The sequence below is a fragment of the Calypte anna genome, chromosome 7 (genome assembly GCF_003957555.1).
Source record: "Calypte anna isolate BGI_N300 chromosome 7, bCalAnn1_v1.p, whole genome shotgun sequence".
NCBI lineage: Eukaryota > Metazoa > Chordata > Aves > Apodiformes > Trochilidae > Calypte > Calypte anna.
In genome coordinates, this window is record NC_044253.1 from 21,316,080 (window position 1) to 21,332,648 (window position 16,569).

Consider the following 16,569-nt stretch of genomic DNA (forward strand, 5'->3'; position numbering starts at 1 on the left):
GTCTTGCCAGGCTGTGGAGTCATAATTAATACTGTTTACATAATTAATACATAATTAATACTATACTCCTCATAAGTCTTGCTGGAGTCCTAACCATGATCCTGGTGAGAAGAAACCCAGGCACAACTCCTCACCCTCAGACACTGCTGCAGTAATCAGCCTTAACCCCAGCCAGGCTGGTACACTGTCACTGTATTGGCGAGAGGAACAATGACAACTGACCTGCCATTTACCTCTCCATACTCTGAGACCACTTTCTGTTTTCTTTTTTCCATTTTCTAGCCCTGCAAAATGGCTTTTTGCAAGCAATACCTTTTCAGGTCCAGACCTGCCTCAAAAGTCCTGGAAGACAGGCAGGGAACCAAGTTCTTAAAAAGCAGAGGTGTCCTTGCTGCTGCTTACCTATCACAGAGCAGCATATATCCCTCTTGCCATCAATGCACAGTGCTATTTAACTCCTAGTGTCTTCAGGGGACAGGGGAGAAAGGGCAGAAAAGTCAAACACTTTTCCCAGGAGCATATGAATTAACATAACTGCCAAGTTGATTAAAAGAAAAGTTTGCAGGATATTGCCTTGTTTCTTGGGAGTGGAAGGGACCAACAGTTAACATTACAGAGCTGAGAAACATACCATTGCCAGCCAGCTTACAAGACAACCTGTGACTGATTCCTGCTTAGCAAGCAGGAACAATAAAAAAATAGTCGTGCTGGACTAGACCACAGGTCCACTTGAATCAGCATCCCACCTCTGACAATGAGTTAAAGTACCATGATGTAGTGAAATGAGGCAACCAGGTGCCACTAATTGCCAGGGAGTGAGCATGAGCTTGTCAAGCCCACCTGTGCCTAATTAGGGCTTGCCTTTTATTGGCCCCCTGGTCCTGCTCATGCGCAGTGGGGGCCCACCCTAATCAGGCACAGGTGGGCTTGACACAAGCTCATGCTCACTCCCTGGCAATTAGTGGCACCTGGTTGCCTCATTTCACTACACCATGATGGTGACACACCACCATTCCTGTTCCATAAAACATCAGTGCTTGGCTTCAGTAGCTACGTAGTATGTTTTTCCTATGGAAGAAAAAACTATCCATGATAAGATAATAAGATAATATCCAGACAAGGCTGCCTTCTGATCTTGAGTCACAAAGTTGTACGTGGCAAAAAATCACAAACTCTCACGTTTAATTATGCAGTAGATAAATAAGCCCATCTGCACATTCTTCTTGAAGAGACTACAATTTGATAACTCATACAGGGACTCCTACACATATATGACCAACTTTTTTTCTTATTGCAATAGAAACAGATAAAAAAATAGCAATCAAGACACATCAAACCAATTTACTCCTAAGAAAAAGCAGCTGAACTTACTGACAAAAAAATCTAAGGACAATGACAAGCCTTTGTTCAGAGTAAGTACACAAGCAGACAAAATACAATACATTTCTCCTTTTTTATTTGCATAAGAATTTGCAGAAATTGGCACATCTGAACTCCAGCTTGTCAACTCAAGAGTAAGCTGTCAGAAGATCATCAATGAGAGAAACAGGTTTAAGAAAGGAAAATATCTGGGGGAGAAAGAGAACTCAAAATATCCTCCAGTGTTTTAGCAGACTATGTTTGCATGGATCAGCATCTGATCAGCAGTTTAAACAAAACCAAGAAAACACCTTTCGGTAAACAAAAAGGGCTTGCTCTGCTCCAAACACAGCATTTAAAGAATTATCCACAATTCTTTACCCATGGTTACTTTAGTGAACACTCAACCTACATGATTTTTTTTCTCCTCTAAGTGGCTACTGTTTACATTATTGAGAATGGGGTCTCGCTTACAAAGTGCAATGATTTATTTAGCCACTGACAGCTTTTGCCTCATCTGCCTGAGGACTGCTGTTCAATGATAACTTCAGGCAGCAGGCCAGGTTTCAAGGCATGTATGTAAGCTGAAACATCAGGCTTCAAGACAGCAACATACAGACATAAAAAATTAAGCCAATCCAGAGCCATCATGAGAAACTAACAATCTACAACTACCTAAGCTCCTGCTTGTAGGCACTGCTTTAAACTATTGCTGGCTTACAACTGAGAAGCAGTAATCACAGAAAGTTAGGGATTGGAGGGCACCTCAAGAGATTGAATCCAACACCCCGTGCCAGGTCAGGATCACCCAGTATAGGTCACACAGGATGGCATCCAGATGGGTTTTGAATGTCTCCAGAGAAGGAGACTACACAACTTCACTAGGCAGCCTGTTCCAGTGCCCTCTCACTCTCATGGTGACAAATCTTTTTCTTATATTTACACGGAACCTCCTGTGGTCCAGCTTGCACCTGTTCTATCATTGGACATTGCTGAGAGGAGCCTGGCTCCCTCCTCCTGACACTCGCTCATTACATATTTAAAACATTAATGAGGTCTCCCCTCAGTCTCCTCCAAGATAAAGAGACCCAGATCCCTCAGCCTTTCCTCAGTCTCTTAATCACTCTCTCTTGACCACTCTGAGCTGGACTCTCTCAAGAAGTTCCCTGTCCTTGAACTGAGGGGTCCACAACTGGACACAAAATTCCAGATGCGGCCTCACCAGGGCACAGCAACTAACAAACAGGAATCCAAAACAACGACAATTTGTGTAGCATGAGCTACTAGGTGCTTCGGGGGGTAGCCTACAAGCAGCAGCAAAGCAAAAACTGTCAGTAACCCTTTATTTGTAGAAGACTTGCAGAGACAGACAAGCTGCTCGTTTACCCCATCAGCCAACCACTGCCTGACCAGACCAGAACAAGCCATTATTTTTTGGCACAAAATGGAGATACAGTTGGATTACAAACTAAACTGGATGAAGCGGTCTACTCCTGAACTATGGCTTCATTCTTACACATTATTAGTGCAGTTACTGCTCAGAAAAATACCTCTGGAGGTAGATGGAATCAATGCTTACTGTATTTCTGTGTGGCATTAAAAAAAAAGTCCTTATTCCATTATGGAATCTTCATCTCTCTAATGGTAGGCTTCAAGCCATCCAAGAGAGCACTGAATGTCACAGAAATAGCAAAATCAAAATTACTCCAACTCCAGTGGAGGCCATTGGGTATCAATCCCTAGTATCAGGTCACCAGCAAGTCCCAGGTACAAAGCATGCCTAAAGAAAATCAAGCAACATTAAGAGCAGATTTCTTAATATGGGGCTAATACAAGTATCCACAATAAAAGAAGAAAATTACACAGGGGCAGATCCACTATTGTACTGCAATACACTTTGAATTAAAGGGTTCGGTATCTACACTGCAATAAATTTATCACAAATGCTTATAACAACACTCAACTCTTTGGTTAGCAGTGTGGATTTTTCTACTTGAGTAAGACAAGAAACTACTAAATACCACTGCCTGGTACCTCAAACTTTACTTTATGGTGATTTAGTGCAACATGTTGTCTAAGTACTTCTTAACCAATAAAGACTTGTATTCACTGTTGACCGACTAGGAGCTTATCTGCAGACAGAAGACCTCTTTTTCCCCTGTATTTTTTCTCTTTTTTCTGATAAGCGAAATAAAAGTTGTCTCTCCCCTCGTTTTTCTCACTTGGACGCTGTGAGAGGCGGGAAGAGGCCGTGGTGCCCCTTCCGCCATCTTAGGCACAGAGCTGGGGAACCACGGTCGGATTCCCCCGGTTGGGCTCTGCCCTCACACCAGCCAGCAGCAATACGGATAAAGTTGGCTTTGTGAAAAGTGCTTCACTGGGTTTCTACTACCGCCCGTTTCAGCCCCGCAGGTGCCCGGCGCCGGGAGCTGAGTCCCCGCTGCCATCGAGGCGCCCTCGCACCCCACAGGCCTCAGTCCGCCCGGACCGGACCGCGGCGAGGAGAAGCGGCAGCACCGGCGGAGCGCGGCCCTGCCCTGGCCACGGGCCACCCTCTCAGATAACCCCTCAAATACCCTTCCAGACCGAGCACTGACACCGATGCGTGGGCACTTTTCCGCCTCGCCCAAGAGGGCACACGCAGCCCGCCTCAAGGTCCCCGCGGTCCTGGCCACCGCCGCCGCCCACCCCCTCACCCCCGCCGGCGGAGGGGCAGCTGCCTCCGGTCCTCTCACGGGTTCCCGCCCCGTTACACCACCGTACCTGTCCGAGGCTGGGCTCCCTCGGGAATCGGGCGCCGCCTTCTCCCGGAGGAGAGCCGAAACAACAGGGTCAGCGGAGCGACCGCCTCAGGAACTGCGACCCGGCCTAGCAGGGGCCGCGCGACACCAGACGCCCCTCGCCCCGCTCCTTCGGAGCCGCCCTCTCCTCCGCCCCGTCGTCGCAGCGTGGGGCTGGGCCGGGGACACACCCACCCTTTCGGGCACCTCCTCCTGGCCGCGCCGCTGAGGAGGCCGCGGCCTGGGTAGGGGCCGGGGGAGGCGGCGTGGCGGGAAATGGCGGCCGGGCTGAGCTGAGCCGCTCTGAGGGGGGACGAGAGCCGCGCCATGAGGCTGCTGCGCGCCCTGCTGCGGGGCGCCTCCCCGGGCAGCATCCCGCAGCAGGTGGACTTCTACTCGCGCTTCTCCCCCTCGCCGCTCTCCATGAAGCAGTTCCTGGACTTCGGTGAGTCTCCGCCGAGCTGTCCTCCGTCCCGCCGCCGCCTCTCCACAGGTCCCCGTGCGGAGCACGCGGGGGTCGGGCGGCTCGGGGCGGCCGTGAGGTCCCCACTACTCCCTCACCCTTGGCAGCGCTGACGGGTGCCCCGGGTGTTGCTTATCACTGCTTAGTACCGCGCTTTTTGGCAGAAAAGTCTCTGCTTTCTTCCGGAATGGAGCCCAGTTGGCTCCTTCCCTGGAAACTGAACTGTGGCAAGGTTGAAATTCAGCTGAAAACTTCAGGGTTTTGGCATCACGGAGTTTGTTGTTTGTCTCCTGCAAAACCTGTGTTGGCGAGAGGGTGGGGACAGTTATGACAATTGGTAGTCTTAGTACAGTACTGACACAGAAAGGGAAGGACTTATTAAGCCTTTTGCAAGCTATCAGCATGCAGCCTTTTAAGGTATGTACCAAGAGTTTAATATCAGCCGGCGCCTCGGAGCTGAAAACAGCCATCACTTCTCTTCGGTCACATATCTGTGCCCTACACAAACACCTCAGCCACATGTTGTTTTAGAAAATGTGTGAAAGAACGAGCAGGACAGACGCCAAGAGCCATCCTGGAGGACTGGGAATCCAACCTTGAAAATAAGTAAATTTGTATCGGGATACTCAGTGTTTGAGTATCTTTGCCTCTGCACTATAGCACTCTTAATGCTCTCAGGCTTGAAAAACTGGAAACAAAAGGGACCACAGGAATTGTTCTGTTCAGCTTCAAAGCAAAGATTGCACAGAGAAAGATCCTGTAAATCACACCAAGAAACCTTTTCAAAGCTTGGAGATGGAGCTGTACTGCAATACATTCTGTTTCTGTAGGCAAGGCACTCTCATGTGCATAAATATTTACATATTATATATAAACATTTAACTAGTTAATAGATATATTGCTTTTTATGTTTTTGTAAGTGAAACATAACTGAGAGTGAATCTTAGGCTTTGTGTAACTAGGCAAACTTAAAAAGAAAAGTTCCTTTTAACTACAGACTGTCACTTCATCCATCTATAGTGATAAAATGTATCCAGTAAAACCCCCCATATGTACCGGAACCTCACCATATATTGTTACTACCATACTTCAAAGCAAAGAATCTTGCAATTCAGAGTTCACTTTGACCTGTAATAACTTTGCCACTAAAATACCGATAAAATAATTCTTACCTTAAAGTCAGTGGTTCTTCTCAAGGCACATCAGAAGTTAGGCTAGTTTTGTTCTTGGTACATGATCATAAGGTAGTCTTGAAACCTTAATGGTATAAGTTTGGGGTTTTTTTGTCCTTTCTTTTGCTTAAGGTTTTAATAACAGATAGCAAAAACTATTAAAAAGGCAACAAAGATGAGAGTGCAAAACTTGAGACACTGTTGGTCTGTAAGTCATTCTTTAGCTATTATAATCTGATGGTGTTTTCATTGGGGATTTTTATCTCCTTTTACTAGAGTGAGAACAATTAAAGAGGAAAGCATAAAATTTGGGAATGTGACCTTCAAAGTCTGCTTCTAGTTCCTCCAGGTTACGACCTAGCAAATTAAATATTCCATAAGCAAATTTAGGTCTGGATCACAGACTCAGTGATAACTTGTGTTGTAAGTGCACAGTATTTTCTGTAGGAATCTCATCCATTCTTTGCATAGGTAGCCCATAGTGCACAGGGGAACAAAGCCCATTCAGTCTTGCTTTTATCTTAAGCTGTCTTCCATATTTGACCCAAAATTGTAAAGATGCAGCTTTCAGATACAAAACTAATTTGTGGAATGTCATTTTCTGAGTATATGAGGCATCTGAAGATTGTTTTTGCATTTTAATACCTCCAGTCTGACTAATTCATGGATTTTTTTTTTATGTAAAGGGAAAGTAATGCCTGAAATGCATTCTGACTAGGGAGAAGAAAGAGAGGTTTCTGGGCAGAGGTGATATGTAGACAACACATAATACTGGCATCACTGGGGATAAACTTGTTGTAAGATATTCACTTTTTTACTTATTAACTGACACTCTTTCATCAGCGTAGTTTATGATGTATCCGAGTCTGGATACATTAAATTAAACTACTCCATTTCAATTTGGTGAAGATTTTTCCTATGTAAGAAACTCCCAGCCTCCTCTTTTTCCATGTCCCTTCCTTTAGACTTCCAAATGAAAGGAGTGAACTGAGTAGAAACACTAGAGTTAATTTTTAGGAGTTACCTGTTGTGAAACAGCAAGCCTGAGGTAGGCACTTCATTGCAGCAGATGAACAGGTCAGTAAGTTCAGATGCTGTTTACATAACACTCTTGAAGTCTAGCAAGAAGTCTGGCTGAAAGTGAAGTACAGCATTTCTTAGCCTCTTCTGCACCTTCCCTTCTCACTTACTAAACCAAGCATTGTGGGAGTAAATTTAGATCTTGATCTTTATAACCACATTTACTTGACACCCTGTTTTTAAATGGATAGGTCAGTTATTAATGTTCAGTAATTTAGCTTCTAGCTCTTAAAAATGTAAAAAAATTTAAAGTAAATGTATTAACTATAATAATGGCTAAGCAGAGTGGGTGTCCATTTTTCGTTTCCTTCTCAGTATTCAAGTGAATTCATCTGTCTTCTCCTCTAAGACAGTAAATTTAATCTACAACAGTTCTAGGTGAAAATGAGATAAATATTACAGGATTTATTTTCTGAAAGTGTTACAGATGTTCCAGTACCCTTCTCATAAATAGTTTCCTGTGCTGGTTTCATTTGCCTGCTCAGGATGACATAGTGTTTTGATCAGTGCTTGTTACAGTCAGTGTTTGCTGCAAATCAAATGAACAATTCACATGGATAGAAGTGATGTTTAAAGTTGAATGGTAAGGCTCTGCTATCATTGCAATAGTTATTTTTTATATATTGAAGTTTCTCTGTATCACAGCAGGACTGCTATGTTTCCATATCAGTTTATGTTGTGAAATACAAGTCGGCTGCTGCTATGAAAGAAACACTGGCTTACTAAATTGGCTGAGTGAACTTTAAAACCAAACCACAGACCTCTTATGCAAGAAAGTAAGAGTTTATGTAGTTCTCTACCATAAGTACTGACTTTATTCTAATGCTGTCATATATTTATTTTGGTCTTAGGATCTGAAAATGCTTGTGAAAAGACTTCATTTATGTTTCTACGTCAAGAGTTGCCTGTGAGACTGGCAAACATAATGAAAGAAATAAGCCTGCTTCCAGACAACCTCCTAAGAACACCTTCAGTTCAGCTGGTGCAGAGCTGGTAAGAACAGCATCCTCTCATACCTTTAAGGGTGACCTGCACCTAGAGAGAACATTCCATGTGCTTGTTACATGAACATCATTTATTTAGACTGAGTAAATATCTCAATATCACATAAATCAGAAACTAATTTGATAGGGGTCTTGGCTGAAAGTAAGAAGCTAGTTGAAGAAACCAACAGAAGTAGCCTAATGCACAAAATACTTACAAAAACATAGTATAAACCATTTAAAAGACAGGTCTACTGCAAACAGAGTAAAAGTGTAGAAAACATGAAAAAAGAGCAAAAATGTTTGGGAGGAAACTCCCAAAGCTAAAGTATTTAAAAAAGAGAAGGAAAGAAATTCTTCTACTCAAAGAAATAAATTAAATAATGTGAAAAGTAAAATTTCAAGTAAGGAACTTACTCAGAAACTTTTGTAAGATGAAAGCAAAACAGAGATTGCTTGACAGCTGCTGAAGGCACGTGGCTATCTGGAAAGGCTTTTAGAGTTATGAGAACAGAAAATCTGCCAGTGAATAAGTGGGATTGATCAGATTACTTAATATAATAAGAGCTATCAATGAAGAAGGAGGCTTTTAATGAAACACAAATGCTTAAATTCTCATGATAGAAATGAGAAGTGGGAAATGAATTCCACTTTGACAAATGCAAAGTAAAGCACAGAAAGGAATCTCCTCTCTCTGTATGGTTGCTTGCTTACAACAGAAAACAAAATCTTGATGCTACTGGGGATATGTCAACTGATGGGCAAGAAGGCAAATAGTGTTAGGAACTAAATAACAAATGGGGAGGAATATAAGTGTACAACTGTGTTAGCCCATTATTCCTCTGAATTGCATTCAGTTTTAGTCACTCTATCCTGAACAGAAAGGACCAAGAGGGATAATTGGAGGGTTGGAACAATTTCTACGTGAGGAGAAACCAAATACAATTCTTCAGCTTGGAACAAACCACATCTAAGGAAAGAGATGGCAGAAGTACTTAAATCGTGAGCAAGCTGGGAAGATTTTCTAATAACAGGAACTAGCTGGGGCTGCAAATAAGTGATCGCCTACTGAGTTTAAAACACAAGGAAGATCTTTTATTCATTCAAATTAAACTGGAATCCATTGCTCTGGAAATTTTGGAAGAAAACATCATGAATATACTAAAAAGGATCTAACAAATTTCACAGGTGATAGATCAGTGGGATATATCAAATATTGTGATTTGGAAACATGTAGCCTTGGAAGACCATAAATAATAACCAAAGGGATCTGGGGATGCATATTAAAATTGGTCTTTGTCATGTTCTTTTACTTAAAGGTATGTCCAGAGTCTTCAGGAGATCCTTGACTTTAAGGACAAAAGTTCAGAAGATTCAGGGGCTGTTCATAGGTAAGCATTTTCAGTCACATGTTAATATTAAGGACAATGACTGGCAAGAAGATGAGCAGCTGAAGAGAAATGTCATTTATCTCCAGTCTTTACCTAAGAATTGCAGTAGCATCACTCTCTGTCCTTAAAAGGAGGGTACATTAAAACACTTATCATTCTGGTCAGGGCTTCTTTTGTTACACTGAAACAGCTATGAATATGTTAAATCTGACCAAATGTTTACCAATGCCTTACTTGTAATGATGGAACTGATGTGTGCGACTTCTCACCTGCAGAGCAGGGTAGGTCATCGCTTGCTGACCCTTAAGTGCCATTTGACTGGCATGGGATGACCTGTATGAAAAGTTGGCACAGTTTTCTTTTTCTTGGCAGTTACCAACACAGTAAATCAAGAATAATTTTATAAATACTCAGTAATGGTTGATTAGTAATAGTTTCAATGCTAGTCACTTGAAATACACTCTAAAGACTCATCTGTCACCTTACTGCACTAGGCAGATGTGACATTTCTGTACCTAATGATCTTCATTTCTGTAGCCAGATACTCTTTGCCAGAGTATCCAATTCACATGAAAGTGAAATGCTAACACTGTATGACTTTTAGTTTTACAGATACTGTGATAAAAATCCGGAATCGACACAATGATGTAATTCCTACCATGGCTCAAGGAGTAATAGAGTACAAGGAAAGCTTTGGCATTGATCCAGTGACCTCACAGAACGTGCAGTATTTTTTAGACCGTTTCTACATGAGTCGCATTTCAATTAGAATGCTCCTTAATCAACACTGTGAGTGCTGGTGGTGAAAGGAGAAATAATACCTGTATCTCATCATTATATTTTCTTTTAATTTTTAAGTGCTTAATATGTTCTTAAATGCTTCTTGCAAGTCCTCTATTTTCCTTGCTATTTATAAACTAATTCTTACTAAACTTCTTAAAATATTTATTAGTAGTTGAATTACAAGTGTAGTAAAGATTTGAATTATAGTACATTTCTATTTAGTCAAAATGAAGACACAATCCAGAATGCCAACATTATGTTGGGTATTAATATTTTCTTTTTTTGGCAGCTTTACTGTTTGGTGGGAAAATTAATCCAGCTCATCCAAAACACATTGGAAGCATTGATCCTAGCTGCAATGTTGTTGAAGTTATCAGAGGTAAATTCAGTGGATAAGAACCCTGAAAACTTACATAAATGTCTAAATTAAACTTCTCCTTTCTGTAGGAAAGAACTAAACAGTATGTGCATATCAAGATGTATCTTGGTATTTAGGATAAAGTGTAATATTTTAGTTAGTTTTCCCAATAAACCAATTTGTTTTGACAAAATACAAAATGTCCCTGACAATGCACAATTTTCAATTTTTGTCTCTGGCATACAATAACGAAAAAAAAAATGGGGGGAAATGTAATTTTCTGTGTTTTTATTGTAGATGGCTATGAAAGTGCCAAGAGACTTTGTGATTTATACTACATGAGCTCTCCAGAACTCATCCTTGAAGAGTTGAATGGTAAGTGAAAATGAGGCACTCTCAAACCTAATGATGGCTTCTTCCAAAGTAGCTGGTGCTGAAATGTGCTTTCCACTTCCCATATAGTTAATGTGTTCTCTATATTTACCATCACTGTTAGGTGTTGTGGGGTTTTTTTATCTCCTTGGGTTTTTTCCCCTCTTCCTCCCTTTAATTGGAGCACTGAAACCAGGAGAAAAGTTTTTGGCACTACAGTTGCTGATATAACAGATTTTCCCTAAATGTCTTGCATCTTCACCCTACAGATATCTGTTGCATCCCACTGCATTTCTTGTTACACTTCGAAGATTTATATTAAGCACTGCATTCTAATTTCTCTTCCTTATTGAGCTGTCATGGTCTTGTAGTTGTACTTGGATACAGTGCACTCGAGTCACAGTGAAAATTATTTGAATGCACTGGCTGTGACTTGTATAAACAGTTTACAACTGTGTTGCTATGAACTCAGAGGTGAGCTATTGTCCTCTCAGTTCTGCTGAATGCTAAAGAGTGTTTCTGACAGTGTTCACAGGGTACTTTTTCAAGATACTTAAATGCCAAGTTCAATCAGGCTTACAAATATAAGCAATTAGAATTGCTTTTACAAGTAATTGCAAAAGTCAAAGTGCAACCACAGTAATTTGGCCTGTGAAACTAAAGGCAAAGAAAGCATGGCCTTGAGTACACATTCCAGATGTTTTCTTCCTATTGTACAAACTCTTCCATTCTGTATCTAGGTTAAAGGTTTACCTCTCCACTTTTGAAGCACTATGCTAAAATCATCTCTAAGAATCTATGGTGCTAGATAATTCTCTGTACTGAGGTGTCATTTAGTGGCCAATGAACAAATGGTTCAGTTTTTAGAAAAGGAGTAACCTTTTGCTCAATGAACTGTGAAGGTACATGAAACCCAATCCAGAGCAAAGGCACATTCCTTGCCCACAGCTGAGTGAAGACCATTATTTAAACCTTAGGCATGGTGGGAAGCAGCTAACTGGAGGGCAGGAACCCAACCCAACATATTTCAAAGTGTGTTGTGTTTGTTTTTATTTTTGCTTCCATTTAATTTTTGCTGGGTATGTAATTTGCTCTAGATTTTTTGACATCACTAGTCTTTAACATTTTTGTTCATAAAGCCCTGACACTAACAGTATGGTCATAAATCAATTTGTTGAAATGAGAAATCCCTAATAGACAGCAGAATTTTCTGAGCAACCTTTCCTTAATTTTTGATACAATGACTGTGTTTCCATTATGGTTTTACTAGAATTTATTCTTTAAAATGTTTGAAAACTGTAGCAGTTTTATAGACAGAATTGTCTTTATAATATTTATTAGCCTTCCTTGCTAGAAATCAGTATTTTCTAGATTTTTTCAGGAATAGGCAGTGCATTATAGGATCCTAAGATAATTCAGGTTGGGAGGGACCTCATAAGGTTTCTGGCCTGATGTCCTGCTTGAAGCAGGGACAGCTCTGAGGTGATACCAGGCTGCTCAGGGCTTTATGCAGTTTGGTCCTTCTAATCCTCCATAAGCATTCAAAAGGTTGCCCCAAGATGCTAACTGCCATGGGGAAGTTTTTCTCTATATCCAGTCTGAACCTCTGTTACTTCATCTTACATGTGCTGTTTCTTCTTCTCCCACCACCCGAAGAGCCTGACTCTATCTTCATAATAACATCCTCATAGGTATTAGAAAGCAACTGTGTGCCCTCACCAGTGATGCCACTGGGATTTCTAAGGCAGGAAGCACGTTTGAAAAGTCTGAGTACGATTTTTTTATTAACCTACCACTGTTCAAAAGATTTCTGTTGATTTTCCTTCTCTTGTAAATTCTCTTAACAACACAAGTACAACATTGTAAATTACTGCAGGAATGAAACAAAGATGCCTAGTTTGCTGTTTAATTACTTAGACTCTCTTTTATCCAGCTAAATCACCAGGACAGCCCATGCAAGTGGTGTATGTGCCGTCACATCTCTATCACATGGTTTTTGAACTTTTCAAGGTCTGTGCACTTACCATTACACAATCACTTAATACATCTTTGTTTAGTGTGATTGTATTTGTTTGACTTTTTGAGCCAATTCTAGATAGCAGTGTGTTTTTCCAAGTGAAAACCTCTTGTGAGACTGCAGGAAGGTATCTGAATTGTACTATGCAGACAAACAGTAATTGCATAGAAAATTAATATCTTTGGAAGATACATCTCCTTTGCTGAGCCACTGAGTATATCTGACACCACCTAAGTGCTTTGTAAAAAATTTTACAATGTATGTTAACAAAGCAAGTGAAAATAAGATACACAATTTCTGGGCCACCTTCAAAGCTACTATATTGTGTAACAGGTCCAGAGAGCTTTCCTCAAGCAGTTCAGTCCTAGACTTCTCTCCATCTTTCTGTCATATTGCATATACTATGGATTGTCAATAATTCTACAGGTAAAGCTGTACATTAAAATATTCAGATGTTTGCTCAGAAAGATACTTGAAGTCCATGTATTCTAATATACTATATAAATACTGATACTGAATAAACCAGAAATACTAAAAACTATTCTGAAATCAGAGACATTTGTCCTCATTCTGAAATATGTGATAAAAATAACTTTTTGAAATTGATGTTTTAAGACAATACACGAAGTGGTAAAACCAGAATTTAAGTTGTACTTGAAAATTGCAGAATGCAATGAGAGCCACCATGGAACATAATGCTGATCGATGCATTTATCATCCAATTCATGTACACATCACGTTGGGAAATGAGGATTTAACTGTGAAGGTATCCACTTTTTATTATTTTGAAGGTTATTTTTACTAGTTTTATGCCCTGTTATAAGCAGAGTATTACTAAGTTTAGCTGGTGATCTGATTCCACCAAGAGCTTGTAATGCAGTGCTGTAGTATATTCGTAATGAGATTGTATGTAACTGGCAATATTCCTGAAGAATAAAGACAAAAATAACCAGAACCTGGCATTTGCTAAAAGGTATAGATACTGAATTCAGGCAAAATTGAGTTACAAACAAGATAAAAGCAATGCACAATTTAAGTATAATTTTCTTGCTTTCAAGAGGTTATGAATGCTTTTTATGGTAGTATTGTACTGAAATGGCTTCTGTAAGGATTCATCTCTGGTCATTGCTGTAGATGAGAGCTGAGAATTTAAGAAAACCTATAATTTAATAGGACTTCATATTATGCTTTACCAGAACTTTCTCTGGATCATTGTTTGAGAGAAGCTGTCTTTCATATCATGTACTCATGGACATAATGCTCCATGTACCTTCTTATTCCAGATGAGTGATCGTGGGGGAGGTGTCCCTATGAGGAAAATAGACAGACTGTTCAACTACATGTATTCAACAGCACCACGGCCACGGGTTGAGACATCACGAGCTACACCTCTAGTATGCAAACCTGTTATACTGTGTCATCTTGGATATGTTTAATTGTCATAAAAGAAACCATTTAGCCAAAGCTAAAGATTACCTATAAAGTTTACTAGATTAAAAAAAAAAAAGTACTTACCAATTCAGGGCTGTCCTGATATTGCAGACAGGGGGTTGAAAGAATTTTAGTATAAGCTCCAATTCATAGACATTTCCTTCTTGGGCCTTTTTTATATATACTGATGATAATAGGTATCTGACTTAATATTCAGTGTTCTTAAGATTAGCAGTTCCATAATCACAAGACAGTCATTACAGTTTTCCTTAATGATGTCATCTCTTCTTGACAAAGTCACTGTAATACAGTAAGTATTACCTAGCAGCCCTGTCTGGCAAAGGAGTGAAACAGTTTTTCTCATCATCAAAACCATCCATGCTTTCTTCCACTTCTGGGGTGTGTAATTGTTAACATTTGAATTCTCACTGTCAAATGTCATGCCTAGCTTGCCTATTTATCTATTCATTTAAAACAAAAAATGTCACTGATGGATGTAATTAATGAAAATACACTTTTTCTCCTGGATTAGGCTGGATTTGGCTATGGTTTACCCATATCACGTCTGTATGCACAGTACTTCCAAGGAGACCTGAAACTGTATTCCTTAGAAGGCTACGGTACAGATGCAGTTATCTACATAAAGGTAACACTTTACCATTTTAAATTTATCAGCAACTCTAACTAATAATGGACCTCCTTGTTTTATTTTTATCAAAAAGAGTCATCAGCTACAATCTTCTCTACTTACAGGCCTTATCAACAGAATCAATTGAAAGACTTCCTATCTATAACAAAGCAGCCTGGAAACATTATAAAGCAAACCACGAAGCAGATGACTGGTGTGTGCCAAGCAGTGAGCCAAAGGATATGACCACTTTCCGCAGTACATAGCTTTTTCCTCAACAGTTCATAAGAAGCAGGGACGTCTGCAGAAGGAATTTAAAAGGCCTGATTGACACTAAGATGCTGAGCCACATTTGATAGGTGAAAATAATTTTAAGTGGAGCAACAGAAAGTTTAGTGTAACAGCTCATTTCTGGAATTAAAACCCAAATAAACCCCAAGTAAAACCCAAGTAAAATCCCAAACTTGTACATCCTTCTAAATTCTAGGTGAGAAGGTCACAATTAATGTGCTGCACTTACTATTTGTGATTGCTTTCAGTAACTAAATCAAAGGATTTAGGTTTTAAAGGAACCAATGCAATATATTGTATACCCATTGATAAGTGTATTAATTTGTATCCTTACAAAATTGTTGTAACAGAAGAATTATTGGAGAAGCTCCTAAAAGCATTTTTCCATTATACAGGATTGCAGATTAATGAAAAACTTGTGTAAAGGCATATTGAGGAGCTCACTGCTGTGCCTTTACACCTGTATGGCACTTTCTGTTCTTTTATCTTAAGCATGCTGAAGCCTAAGTTTGCAAAGCTAGGTATATCACCTACACAGCTTGCCTATATCAAGGTTATTTTTTTTTTGGCTGTAGAAATAACATTTAGGTCTATAGGAAACAATTAGTTTCAGCTGCTACCACTAGTATAATGCGTCTCAGGTATGTGGTATCAGTTGTATTTCTTTGGTTGTAATGTGAATATTTAAAACGTGAAAAATACCTTGCTGTGATAATTGTGAATTAGCAAATTGTGTTGGCTGATGCACAGTACAGATTTGCTGTCTTGCATTTGCTTGTATTTCTGTAGGTAGCACCAAAACACAGTATCAATGTTCTAGCCATAGTAAGCTCTCAGACACTGGGTTACGTCAGGTTACAGCTGTAAATGAAAACTATTTTAATAAAGAGATTTTTAAAATTTGCCCTTAGTAGGGCATTTCTATTACTTTGTCAATAGAAACTACCTTCTCAGGAGTATTTAAAAAAAAGTGGAATTAACAGTTTTTGGAAATACCTTTGTATTTGTGATGTGCTTCTGGGTTTGTTTATGTAGGAATAGGAAGTCACACTATAACATAAAAATAAGGTAAGCAGAATATGTTTATCAGTCAAATGGAAATTGTCAAAACATACTGGGGAAGACAGGAGAACGAGTATTACATGTCAAACTCCTTATTTTAATAAAGGATTTAAGTTCTTTTAATGTCTTCTGTGCCATTTTTGTTCAAATTATACACAGCTACATTGCACCTTGATCCTTGTGACATTTTAAGACAATGTGATCTAATCCTTTTCTCAGTTAATTCATTGCATATAATTGTTATTTTTTGTTCTGCAGCAGAGACGCATAATCCTTCTCACAAAGAATAAACCTAAATTTCACTAGTTTACTAGTGCTGCACAGAGCAGGTGAGATGCCACAGATGAAGGGAAGAGCCTGCATGTTAGAAATTGAAGTCATTCTCTTTAGCTGTAGCTG

The 16,569-nt window shown here is 39.9% G+C and overlaps 1 protein-coding gene across 1 annotated transcript; it reads left to right on the forward strand.

Moving 5' to 3' along the window:
* Nucleotides 1-4,302: 4,302 nt before the first annotated feature.
* Nucleotides 4,303-16,072, forward strand: PDK1 (pyruvate dehydrogenase kinase 1). Its single transcript, XM_008505106.2, has 11 exons — nt 4,303-4,584; nt 7,706-7,847; nt 9,157-9,228; nt 9,833-10,017; nt 10,301-10,390; nt 10,667-10,744; nt 12,675-12,751; nt 13,426-13,524; nt 14,042-14,152; nt 14,722-14,835; nt 14,943-16,072. The coding sequence occupies exons 1-11, from the start codon at nt 4,467-4,469 to the stop codon at nt 15,081-15,083; spliced, it is 1,227 nt and encodes a 408-aa protein (XP_008503328.1). The 5' UTR covers nt 4,303-4,466; the 3' UTR covers nt 15,084-16,072.
* The last annotated feature ends 497 nt before the right edge of the window (nt 16,073-16,569 follow it).

Excerpts from the sequence above, each read along its gene's own strand:
- PDK1 (XM_008505106.2), top strand. The coding sequence starts at position 4,467 with ATGAGGCTGCTGCGCGCCCTGCTGCGGGGCGCCTCCCCGGGCAGCATC. Across the intron at positions 10,018-10,300 it reads AATGCTCCTTAATCAACACT|CTTTACTGTTTGGTGGGAAA; the intron begins GTGAGTGCTGGT and ends TTTTTTTGGCAG. Across the intron at positions 14,836-14,942 it reads ATGCAGTTATCTACATAAAG|GCCTTATCAACAGAATCAAT; the intron begins GTAACACTTTAC and ends CTCTACTTACAG.